The following is a 12272-nucleotide window of genomic DNA, read 5'->3' on the forward strand; positions in this document are numbered from 1 at the left end:
CACAAATTCGTAAGTAAGCAAAATGTAAATTTAAGCATTATATTTATTTGAAAAAGAATTAAAATTATGCTATGCCACCTCAGCAATTAAAGACTTGTCATTCTCTCATATGGTGCTGATAGCAGCCTTGCATTAAAAATTCAGAGTTCATTTTTTTTCCTTTCTCTGTTAATTGACATTGACACGACAGCCACTTTCATGCCTTCTGCTGGGAAGGTGAGCACAGCTGGGCAGGACTGCTGCTCTTGCACTGTGGAGTGGGATGGGAGCCTGCCAGGCTGCCCAGTCTGCCGGGATGGGGGCCTGCCAGGCTGCCAATCTGCCAGGCTGGGCAAGCCTCTCTCCTTACTGGATTGGAAAGAAATTCTGTTTCACGTACTGGGGCAGGTGGAAATGCCACCTAGCTTGTACCTGGCTGCGTTCCCAGGCGATGTGCAGAGTCTGGGTGCGGAGGTATCCTGGGCTGGGCTTCTGTGGGTGAATTAAGTCCATGATACCTGGTGAATCAGATCTCAGAGATACTCCTCACAAATCTTGTGAACTTTGGTAAACCAGTCCTTCAGTTTCAGGGTGCAGCAGACTCCACGAGCTAAAACGTATGTTCGTGTCTCCAGTAGAAGAGGATGCTTTGACCCAGGTAACTCCGCTAGAGCTAAACTCCTTAGCTTTGAGAGCAGTCTTGTGAACCCAAGGTTTGTCAGGGACACAGCACAACTTCTTCCAAGGGCTGATGCAAACAAGGCATATCTTTAATCGAAACAAAATCTCTTCCCACATTGATTCCTTAATTTCTTCAGCCAGGTCCTGTTAGCTCTGGATTAATATCTAAAGCTCTGCCACTATGTGTTTACGTAGCATCAGAAGTTCATCTCCCCGTGCAGGTGGCATGTCCTCACAAGTAGCACCTTGCCATCTAGCCTACTACTTTTGGAAGATCTAGAAACGTGTGCTCCTCCTTCCCATCCCAAAATGCAGTAAGTGTGTCAAAATTTAGCTGGATCCAGACCCGCGCATGTGGTTTAGTGATGGGAAGAGGAAACTGCAAGACTTTGGGGTTGGGCTATAATTCCTGTCAGTCATTTATTTCATGGCCTTGGTTCTCCTCTCACCTTCTTTGCTGTTTGTTTAACTGTAAGCAGTCTGCCATGTACATTAAAGTCTGCCAGGATATTAAAGTTTGCAGAGTTTCTATTACAAACCTTTGCTTTCACGTGCTCCCAACTTTTAGCTATATCCCAATGGAGGGGGAATCCTGCTGAGTGTCGTCCTGAGCTGATGAATTCCCCATTGTTCAAAAGTACTTTATTTATTTATTTTAAATAAAGACGCAGCACAAATTGGTGGCTGTGGCTGGAAAACATTCTAATTCTAAGTAATTCAATAAGGATCGTACACAACAACAGGGCCCCTAAACCCATACAGCTTGTCTCTCTGAACAAAGGAAGGGTCCCCTAAGGACCTCTAAGGAAGAAAGGAAGAGTCCTTAAGGGGCAGAGCCAGATCAAGCACACCTGAGTGCATCCACGGAAAGGACATAAGGGGCTTGCTCTGTCCCTGGGGGAAGGTTGGATTCAGAAGGTTGGAGGGGATTCAGACTGTGCTGCTGCCTGAAAGCTCTCCTAAATGCAGGTACTCTTATTTGGTTGGGTTGGGGTTTTTTTGCACCTATGAACTTTTAAATCTTTTACACTTCTGAAATTTGTGAAGGGTGTTTTTTGCATGCAGTTTTTCTTCTGATATGAAGTCTAGAGTGTCTTTAGAAACCTTAAATATCCTAAAATTTTAAAATATCCTTTTAAACTTGGTAAATTGGTCTCCCTATTTCCTCAAGGGACATCTAAGAAGTTTTTCTTTGAGAGCGGTCTTGAAGAACACTGGTGAATGATATAATGGTGTTCCTTATACCTCTCTTTCCTCCTCTCCCCTCCTCCTTCCCAGTCATATGTGGTTATGTTTGGAGTTGCAGGCGCCTGTGTAACGGCTAGTACAGTACATGGATTGTGCTACTTCTCCTCTGAAGAGTGGTAGTAAAAGAAATGTTAAGGGGAGTTTTTGTTTCTTTTGCTTTCAACAAACCATGACAATTTCTTGAGCTGTTATAGCAAGCCTTGCGTACAGGCACCAGTCCAAATAAATATATTGTTGGCAAGATAAACTGAATGTATAGGCTGTTGGCTGTATGCCAAAAGTTTTCATTAAGTCCTGAAATGAGTGGAATTATTGGAAAAAAAAGCTCTATAAACACCTATTTTGTATGTGGCGATCACCTGCTGGGAGGCAGGGGAGTAAAAATGTACAGGCTTGTAATTAACAAGCAAAAAAAGCAAAGGATTGTTTAAACTGTGTAGCCTTGTAAATAGTGAAGTGAGACTGACAGCCTCATTAATGAGGGCTCGTATACAACAGTACTGTAATTAAGAAATATGAATTGATGTTCCCCTCTCTTTATTCAAACATGAGGTATAAATACAGAAGGAACACATAACTCTGATTCTGTCATTCATGGGAACATTGCTGCATTAGTTACCTTTTCTAGTCTCTCCAGTCATTTGCCTGGAAATGTTAAAATTGGTGAGGTAACACTTGCTTCCCACAACACGTTCCTCTAAAATCTACTGTATTTCTGTGGAAGGTCTGCCATTTCTGCTCAACCCCCCACCCCAGAGGTGGTGTCAGGATGCCCACATGCAGCGGACTGTAGAACTTCAAAGACCTTACATACAGTGGTCAAACTTACTGCAGATACAATGACAGCGGTCAATGAGGCCATTCCCCCAGCTTTAACTGGGCTCCCTTGCCATCCAGGAGACCAGCTGGCCAGCCCCAGGGCAAATTAAATGTCCTTAATGAACCAACACTTGGGTATTTCCAAAGGCTGGCCCAGCTGACTCCTGTCCTGTTTAGAAAAATCTAGGTCAGAATGAAAGGAAGGCAAAGCAAGACAATGTATTGTGACTCTCAGAGGGTTTTTTCATCCCTCCCTTACGAAAATGAGCTACAGCCCTTGAGGCTTCAGAAATAGTTCTTGGAAGCAGATGGGAGACATCTCGCTGCCTCTGTTCAGGCTCAGCAAAGTTTCTGAGCTGACGCTGCGTTTCCCGACCCAGCTTCTCATCAACACCGCTCCATTTGAGCACTGATTTGCCAAACATGCTGATCGGGACATAACTCGCCTTTAAGAAGTACATTATGCTCATTACCAAATATTATGATTTAAAGGTGAAAATGGATCTCTGTAGTTTCTTTTTGTTTTCTCCTGCAACAAATTTACCAAGTAATCGCAGCATAAAAGCACTGGTTTAAGTGATATGGTTATTTGCAACTTGTATGAAGTGATTTCTTTTGATCATTGATGCAGGTCAAATAAATAATGCCTTATTTTGGTATAAGCCTAGAAAAAACAGGCACTGTTGTTTTAATTTTTTTCAGCGTCTATTTTACATTATTAGCATGAAGCATACCTCGTTTTGCACATAAACTTTCATAGCAAGGCTGGGGTTTTCTTTTCTTATGGCTTTCTTTGAAATGGATGGTTAAACATGAATTTCTCTTCAGTACTGTCAGCAGTCTGGTTGGCAGAAATATCCACCCTGAAAACCTTTCTTAGCTTTCTTGGTGACTTACCTTCTTATTTAGTGGTGTTTAATACTAAAAGCCCTTCTGTAAGTTTCATTTGATTTTCCCTTTGGTGGGAAGTAATATTTTGAAACACTTTTTTTTTTTTTCCTTTTTTTTTTTACAGTGAAGTATTAATGTTTACAAGTGGTTTTTTTTTGGCAGGCCGGGCGGGTTGGGTGTTGGTGTGGGAGATGGTTGGGCATTCAGCTTAGCCTTTGAGCTGCTGTAAGGACAGAAGGCTGCACCTCCGTTGCTCTCCCCTTTTGTTGTGGAAGGAGTATTTCGATGGCAGTAGAAAGAATTGCTTTACATGATTAAGAGTAATCCTTTAGTGTCTCTATTAGAATAGCCTGCAGAAATGCTTATGCCTGGTGTTAGCAGTGCCGGTTCTGAAGAGCCTCTTACCAGTCATGAATGTGTGTCTCTTCACGGGCTTAGTGATTTGCTGCCTTGGATTCGTGCTTCTGTGGGCTTTTTTTAAACTAGTAATTTTGTAAAGTATTATGGTGTGTTTATCTTGCTGCATGCAATGTTAGGGACATTATAAACAAGTATTCAGAAACATTATCTCAAAATTATTTTGAATCTTGGCATTCTGTGGGTGTGTTTCCTTTCCTCAAGGCTATTTTACATTAACAGCTAGTCAGCATTGCTTATCCCACGCTGCTTGGATTTTGAGTTTGGGATTGCACGGTCTTCAAAAACATTAAAAGTCGGGCACCAGTGCTTTTTGCAGCTCTGGGACAGAGGCCGAGGGTAAATACTTGTTAAAAATACCCAAACATATATACGTAGGTGGAAAAACTGACTTACTGCCAGTTGTACATTTCTTTCTTTTAGAGCTTCCTCGGGCTGCACTGAGGAAGCGCTTACCATCGCCGCTCTGAAAGGAAGCCCTTCTAATTGAGTCAAGTCTAACACCAAGCTGTCAGCTTCCCAGAACTGTGATTTATCTCTAGCCGTTGCAGTGCCCTCACAGAAGGGCTGTGAAAGCTGTGATGATGAGCATCACAAGTGCCCAGTGTGCAGGCTGGCAGCGGGACGGGAAACTAACATAGGAGTTCTGACCTTATTTACAGCTTCACTGATGGAAAGTGAATAGCGGGAAAGAAGCACTGGCGAAAAAGCCTATTGAGAAGTCTTTTAGCATCTCTCCTAAGTGCTTAGCTAGCCTTGGTGTTACTGTGATGCCTTTTCCTCTGTACAGGAACACTATCTTGAAAATGTTGAACCAAAGGTATTCCTGTTATCCCTTCACATTCTTAAGTTAAAGCTCATTAAGCATTCAATGAAAATTCATCTTGAAACACAAAATATTATACCTGTATGTCTTTTAATGCCATGGAGATTTTTTTGATTTTTTTTTTTTCTTGAGACGAGTCACATCAATACCTTGTCCTGTCAGAAATACTAGGCTTCTGGGGGACTTACTCTGTAAAGTATAGAGCCAGCTGATCCTGTATGTTCCCAGTGTGAATACTGACACTGGTGTAAAGATGATACCTATATATTTTGTATAGACATTTATTTCCAGGATAAATTAAAAAGAAAAACAACTTCCTCACTTTTTTTTTTAAATCTTTATTCCAGGGTCACAGACTAAGATAAAAGGTTACACAGTAAAACATAGCTCAGGCTCTTGATGCTTCTGTTGGATTTCTAGGCACTAAACATGAGTTTCTACTTCTCTACAAAATGTTATCAATTCATCACTTAAAAAAACCCAATAAAATAAAACCACCATTTCAAACTCTTCAGTTCTCCATGCTTTTAGTACCAACTGAAAAGCAAAAACTTTATGGACCTGTGCTTGAATAAGACTTCTCCATCAGAAGTGTTACAGTCTGTAGGTATTGCACAAGACATAAGTTTATTTGTTACTACTTTGTAGAGCTCTTCGTTAGAGGAAAAGCAACCTTTTCTTGTCCTTTCTTCCAGAACAGTAGCACCACAGGTGGTGTGGTAAAACTTGCCCCCACACTATAGCTAGTATTTTAAATAGTAATTATTTTTAAAAGTGCTAAACCAAGACAGGCTAAATTATTGTTCAAATATTCAAAAGTAAAAGACAATGTGATAAAAGGCTCACTACACGTACAGGAGGGATTCTGAGGGTTGCTGATGGTCTCTCAAACATAGATTTCAGGACATCAGCATCTGGGAAACAGTGGTGTATGTTTAATCCCTAGATCTAATTTCATTCAGAAATATAAGATTTTCAGCTAGGCTTTGGAATGCTAATTGTTTTTTTCTTGGATAATAAATTACTTTTTGAAAAAGCTGCCCTCAAAGCTACAGGATTACTACTTTATGCTATACTAACTCAAAGGTTAAAATCTTCATTCAAAAGATGAGGTCATGCTGCATGAAATTTAAGGCACAGGTATTTAACCAAGTTAAAGTGCTTTATCTTTAAAAGCTCATCACTGCACCTCAACCTGAACTGAGACTTGGTCTTTTTAATGTGCCTGCAGCAATAGTGGTCTGTCCTTTGTGGAAGGAAGGAAGTTGACAAAACAAAGTACAAAGTCCACATTCTAACAACCACCAGTAAAAAGTCCTGTAGAGAAAATATAGGTAAATTTAAATCCTATCACAAAACAAGTGCAAGTTCTCATGTGGCTGTAAAGTAACTCTCCCTGTTGTTGAAGAAAACTTCTCCATGTGAAAAGGTAATCTATGAGCCACTACTACCAGCTGTCAGGGACTCTTCAATGACAATTAGAGCACACAGTCTATGTCAAAGACTGGCTTCTTGCATAATAAATGGGCTTAAACTTTGGTAGTGCCAAGACTGAAGAGCTGATTTTCTACTGAACTATCCACAGGGCCCTGTAAATTACAATCGTCTTGTTTAGTAAGAGGAGAGTTACTTGGGTAGAAGGGCACTGCATCATGTAGCAGGAATGTAATTTAGCTAATTATAGCACCTAGACATGTAAGTGAGGATATTTTTCTGAAAAATGAGGATGAAGAATATGAGAAGTGGCTTCTTTCACTGTCTTCTAGTAGTGCTTCTTGGCTGAAGGTTTGTAAGACACCAGAAGGCCAAAGGAAGCGTACCCAAATAAAAGTGTCTGAATGAACCAATGAAACTGAACTGCTGGGTCGGTGATTCCTTTAGATCTGTAACATTAACAAAAACATAAAATGTGTCAAAAAAAAATATGGTCTTGCACACTATACTGTGATACTTACAAAGTAAGGTTAGATATTTATACCCATTCTTGATACATTGGACTTGATTAGAACATTTGAGCTTAGCATCGTTAATTTCAATCTACTGAGACTTACCTGCTGTACTAACTAATCATATCAGTTCTTGTCATTTTTAAGCTATCTGCAGGACAAAGGTTCTTTCAGAGATTTTAGGCACACAATTTCCTTGATAGTATAGAAATTGCAATCTCAGTCCATGTTATTTGAAATGACTTATCCTAGAAGTTCAGCTACAAAGAACCAAGAAATCAGAGTAGCTTAATGCGAATCTTAGTATGCAATTCTGTATGTTACTTCTTGTTGACTACAGTCACTGACTATATGCTACTATATGCTTGCAGGGCAAAGAGGCCTGACAAATTACTGTGAGATGCAGGAGGAAGGAGCACTGTTACCCGTGGCTAAAAAAATACAGGTGCAAGGGGCCGAAAACACCTCACTATTCATAAAGCAGAGACCTTCCTGTTTCAGGCAGTTTTAACATACCATATGTGAAATCTTCTGCACATTACAGAAAATGTCACTTTTTCCTCCACTTCATTGTTGTCGGGAAATACTACTGAATTCTTAGAGAAAAGAACGTATATAAAAATGATAGCAAACCCAACTGATCTCAAAGTGAACAATTATGTCAAGCATAACCGTTCTCCAACTCGTTAGTTTGCAACAGAGCTCCCTCTACTGACCTTTGCTAGAACTGTTGAGCTGTTAGTTCTGTCTTCTACACATACAAAATGATTGTGTAGCAAGTGCTGCTTAACACATTTCCTACTGTTCATTCTTAAATTGTCTTACCAGCTGTGAAAAATGCTTTTTATAATCCCAGCTGCAGTGTCTCCAAATGAGTGCAGAAACTGGAAACCAGCGCTTAAGAAATTTACCTGCTTATGTACAGCAAGCTTACTTGAAGAGACCATACGCAGAAGTACAGGTGAACAGGCAATGACTGTAATACTATTGATTAAAAAATTTGTATCTGCTTCCTCGCTAGTTCTTCCTCACCCCTCCTTTGTGATATTTGTAGGTACACATCACCTTTACATCAGTAAAAAGTATATGGTGTTTGGTGGTCATAGTAAAGTACAACTGTTTAGTAATCTAGAGAAGTGCATGAAGAGATGATGGGCGGCAATCTGTGGTCTTTCTTTAACACTGCTCTGTAAAACTTCATTACTTAACTCAATTACAGTAGACTCCTTTGGTACACTCACTGGTAATCAATTTCCCTCGTACTTAAAAAAATCACCTTAAGCCTATATACCTATCTATCTGCAGAATCAGATCAGTTTTAACTTTAAAGCTACAAAATTTAAAACTGCAGCCTGGTAAAAAATTTATCGCTGACTAGAAAACGTTCATCCATATTCTATTATCTCAAGAACCACCTTAAATAGTCTGCCATGGAACAACATCCCTTTGCCTCCAAGCGATGTCACCTGAGAAGCCTGTGACAGACAGCTGTGACCTGAACTAAATAAAGTGGAAAACCACCATTTTTTACAATGGCAAACAGACTGGCTGTCTACTCTGTAGAGCATGAGAACCAGTATCTACATTATTCTGAACTACTACAAATGAAATTCAAATGAACAGAAGGACTATGTGTTTGGAAAGCAATACCTTTCCAAACAATTTGTTATCCTAACGTAAGACTTAGTTGGCCTTACTTTTATAGTCTGATTAGTCGAAGCATTTTATTGCACAGAACTGCAGATATAAGTAGATCTTAAATAGTCCCAAATGGAAGTATGCAATTGTGTTCTCACAATATAGATACAATCACTTAAGCAGGCAATTAGCAATCTCAAAATTCTGATGAGGTAAGATCTGATGAAGTTGTTACGCCTGAAGTTATCAGACTATTTCTACACTACCTATTGTTCCCTCTGCTTCCTGAAGTGCAATGTTACCCAGTGAACAGTGAGTTCGGAGGCAGGCAGACAAGCTCTGACAAACCTTGCTGCTCCCAGTTCTGCAAGCTGCCATCCCGTGCTTTTGCCACCCTGTACAACAGTAACTACAAGCAGAATTTGCAGTAACCCCTTGTGGAGGACGGCAAACTGCAGCAAGGATTTTATCAGTGCGCTCTGAACTAATACTGCTGCTGAGAACCACCCAAATTGGTCTGTAGCTTGTCACTTGTATTGCAAATCCTTTTCAGAGAATCTATGTTGGAGTGGGAGGAGGGAACAACTTACTGGCATAACTTAACACTGTAGAAGGCTTCTACTACGTGAATCAGCCAGGATACCCAGAACCTAACAAAAAGAAAACATGTTTTATTTTGTCGAAAATTACAGAGAAGACTGCTGTATCTGAGATGCATTATGTAGAGAATGTAAAACTGGAACCACAGAAGTAACACCTCACTTTAACCTAGAAAGTGAGGCGTGCTTCTTATCTTAGGAAAAAAAAAAACAAACAACAAACCATACACACAGTCTTAGAAGAAACTAAAGTCCACTGGGAAAGATAAAGGATATCATGCAATATGCCTGGACCTGCAATCTCAAGTATCCACTGCATGTTTCCAAAACTTTCAGCGCTTAGATTAAGCCAAAAAGCCAAATGTTTAGTGAAAGCAGTACAAGTTAATCTTAGTTAAGCGTGCAAAATCTATCCTTTTACTTACACAGGGATTTTTAGTGGTCCTAATGAGTTACTGAAGTTTTTATAGGTTTAGTTCTATGAAAACAACTGTGTGTACAGATTCAGAATATATAATATGACTTGATTAGACAAACTCTGTCTACAATTTTTCATATACAAGTGCTTTTTAAAAAAAAAGTTACACAGGATATTCAGTTAGGATCAATTCAATACCTTGCTAAAGCAAAAGATGCTGTGAGCAAAGATGAAGGCCTATTTTCTACATGATGCATGGTAAAATAAACAAGAAAGTTTTGCTGTCTTTACAGGAAGTCAGCAAGTGAGAGAAGTGGTTACAGGGAAGTGTTTTCCAGCTCTTTTGTTAACTAAAATAACAAAAATTAAGTTGTGTAACCCAGCAAAACTTAGCACTATGTAGTTTCTTCAGCAGGTTATTTCTGATGTGGACAGGATCGGGGTAAGGTAGTAGCAAGGTAGAAAACATTCTTTAATTGAAGCTGGAAAAAGAAGACTCCTGAAGAGAATTGGACTACTTGAGTAACAATTTGACAACAGACCCACTTTTAGGGGGTGCTCCAAATCTAAGTTTACATATGGACTGATAACTGTTTCCAAAAGTAGGATCTTAATCTTTTTTCCTTTGTCACTATAACAACACAGATGCCAAATTCTAAGTTGAATTTTTAAACTTTCATACTGGTCTTAGCCTGTCTAGTCTTCTGTATAGTATTACCCTCCACCCTTAGTAGTAATGAGCTTGAAAAGAGAGCTCTTTAAATGTAATTAACGACTGGGTTACAGAAAAGCTTGTTAACACAGACTAAGCAGAACAGTCAGAGTGAAGCAACAGGAGAGATGCAAAATAATTATACAGTCAAATGTAACTTACCCGTAGCATACCCATTTGTGGTAGTTTTCCACTAAATAATTAAGGAAGGTACCAAATATTCCCAGGTAACTATAAGGTATAGTTGAAGGCCAAAGCGTTACCCACTTTAAGAAAAAAAATAAAATAAATTAGTTAGCTTACTTCAAGGTAGAATTATTATCAACTTAACCTTCAAATTAGCTTTCTTCTCGTTCTCTCTGCCCCTCCATGTCTGTCGAGCATGTTTTAGGGCTCATCCATTCATAGTATTTCAACTGTCTCATTCCAAGCCTTGCCCAAGACCCACATTCTTCAACAACAGGACCACTAGCCTTCTAAAGCACGCTTACTTAAGAAGATTCAAACCTATGAAACTTCTTTTCCTTGACATACAAGATACGGAGGTGATAAGTTTAAGGTTGCCATCTGTGTACCAAGAGTGCATCTGCTCGTTAAGTGGCATTTAAGTTGTAAGCTCATTACCTATTAAGACACAATAGCAGCAAAAAATACATTGTCTCTGTCCTGAAGAGGTTAATCTCATGCAACTGACCTGAAGAATTCAAACAATCACTAGACTGAGAAGGAGGAATAACTACTCATCTATAACTTGGGGATCGGTTGTTCTTTTTTTTGTCCCTCAAAAAATATGTCAGATTTTGCTCTGTTTTGAACAGGGCACAGAAGATAATTGAGCACGAAGCCCGAGACGAAAGATGCAGGCAGTGTTGGGGTATCTTTCCTGTCACTGAGTTGTCTGCAGTGCTTATTGCCATCTACCTTTATTTTAACAAGCTGTGGAGGAGAAGCAGGGAGTTGGTAAGCTGTGCACTTCAGAGTCCATTGGGGATGCAACGTAAACACTAAACTGGGCCAAAGCTCACACTGGCTTATCTTTCCTCAGGTATCAATGCTGCAGTTTCTAACTATATGTAAATTTGGCTATGCCAAGCATGTGGCGAGGTGGTGGATTTAAACAGGGAATCTGCTTAAAGCTCATTCTGTTTACTGAAACAGTCCAAGAGCCGTTTCGTGCACTGTTTGGCCTGCCTTGACTGTCATTTTTTTCAGTGGTGGTTCTTATATGTAGAAAATCCATGCAAAAAGAAGAAAAACTACAACACGTGTAAGTCAATGGATGACCTTCATAAACTTATCTGATATATCAAAACTGTCATTAATCTCCCCACCCCAGTAATCTGACCTAGCTTTGCTGAAGGCCGTTTTTAGAAATCAAGACAACATGGTGACTGAACTCGTCTGTTTTCCAACAACCCTACCAGTTAATACCTAAAGCCGTCACTTTTAAATACGCCTCACTTATCGACAGAGCTGACAGGTGTTCTGGGATGAGTTTTACTAATGTACAAGGTGGTTTTGGTGTTGTGCACGCTGGGGACACTTCCGCAGGCTGTGGCAATGCAAACCCACTGGGGTTGTTGTCATCGCGCCCAGGGATGCTGGGTGCCTTCAGGGCTACAGCCTCCCTTCACTTTGGAATCATCAAATGGTTTGGGTTGGAAGGGATCATCCAGTTCCACCCCCCTGCCACGGGCAGGGACACCTCCCACCAGAGCAGGTTGCTCAAAGCCCCATCCAGCCTGGCCTTGAACACCTCCAGGGATGGGGCAGCCACAGCTGCTCTGGGCAGCCTGTGCCAGTGTCTCACCACCCCCAGAGTGAAAAATTTCTTCCTGATATCTAAGTCTTGCCTCTTCCAGTTTGAAGCTATTACTCCTCATCCGATCACTACACGCCCTTGTAAAAAGTCCCTCTCCAGCTTTCTTGTAGGCGCCTTTCAGGTCCTGGGAGGCTGCTATGAGGTCTCTCCGGAGCCTCCTCTTCCCCAGGCTGAACAACCCCAACCCTCTCAGCAGTATTTCTCTTTTTGTTTGTTTGTTTTCCCTCTGAACGTCCCTCACGGACGCGTTCGCCCCCCTGGCGGGCTGACCTGACC

At 40.5% G+C, this 12272-nt stretch overlaps 1 protein-coding gene across 1 annotated transcript; it reads right to left on the reverse strand.

Moving 5' to 3' along the window:
• Positions 1-6623: 6623 nt before the first annotated feature.
• TMEM254 (transmembrane protein 254) lies at positions 6624-11761 on the reverse strand. The gene is made up of 4 exons (XM_009884574.1): positions 11747-11761; positions 10337-10440; positions 9036-9095; positions 6624-6744 (listed from the first exon to the last, which is right to left on the reverse strand). Exons 1-4 carry the CDS (start codon positions 11759-11761, stop codon positions 6624-6626), a joined length of 300 nt encoding a protein of 99 aa, XP_009882876.1.
• Positions 11762-12272: the final 511 nt, after the last annotated feature.

This window comes from Charadrius vociferus, unplaced genomic scaffold (genome assembly GCF_000708025.1).
Source record: "Charadrius vociferus isolate BGI_N301 unplaced genomic scaffold, ASM70802v2 scaffold655, whole genome shotgun sequence".
Classification (NCBI taxonomy): domain Eukaryota; kingdom Metazoa; phylum Chordata; class Aves; order Charadriiformes; family Charadriidae; genus Charadrius; species Charadrius vociferus.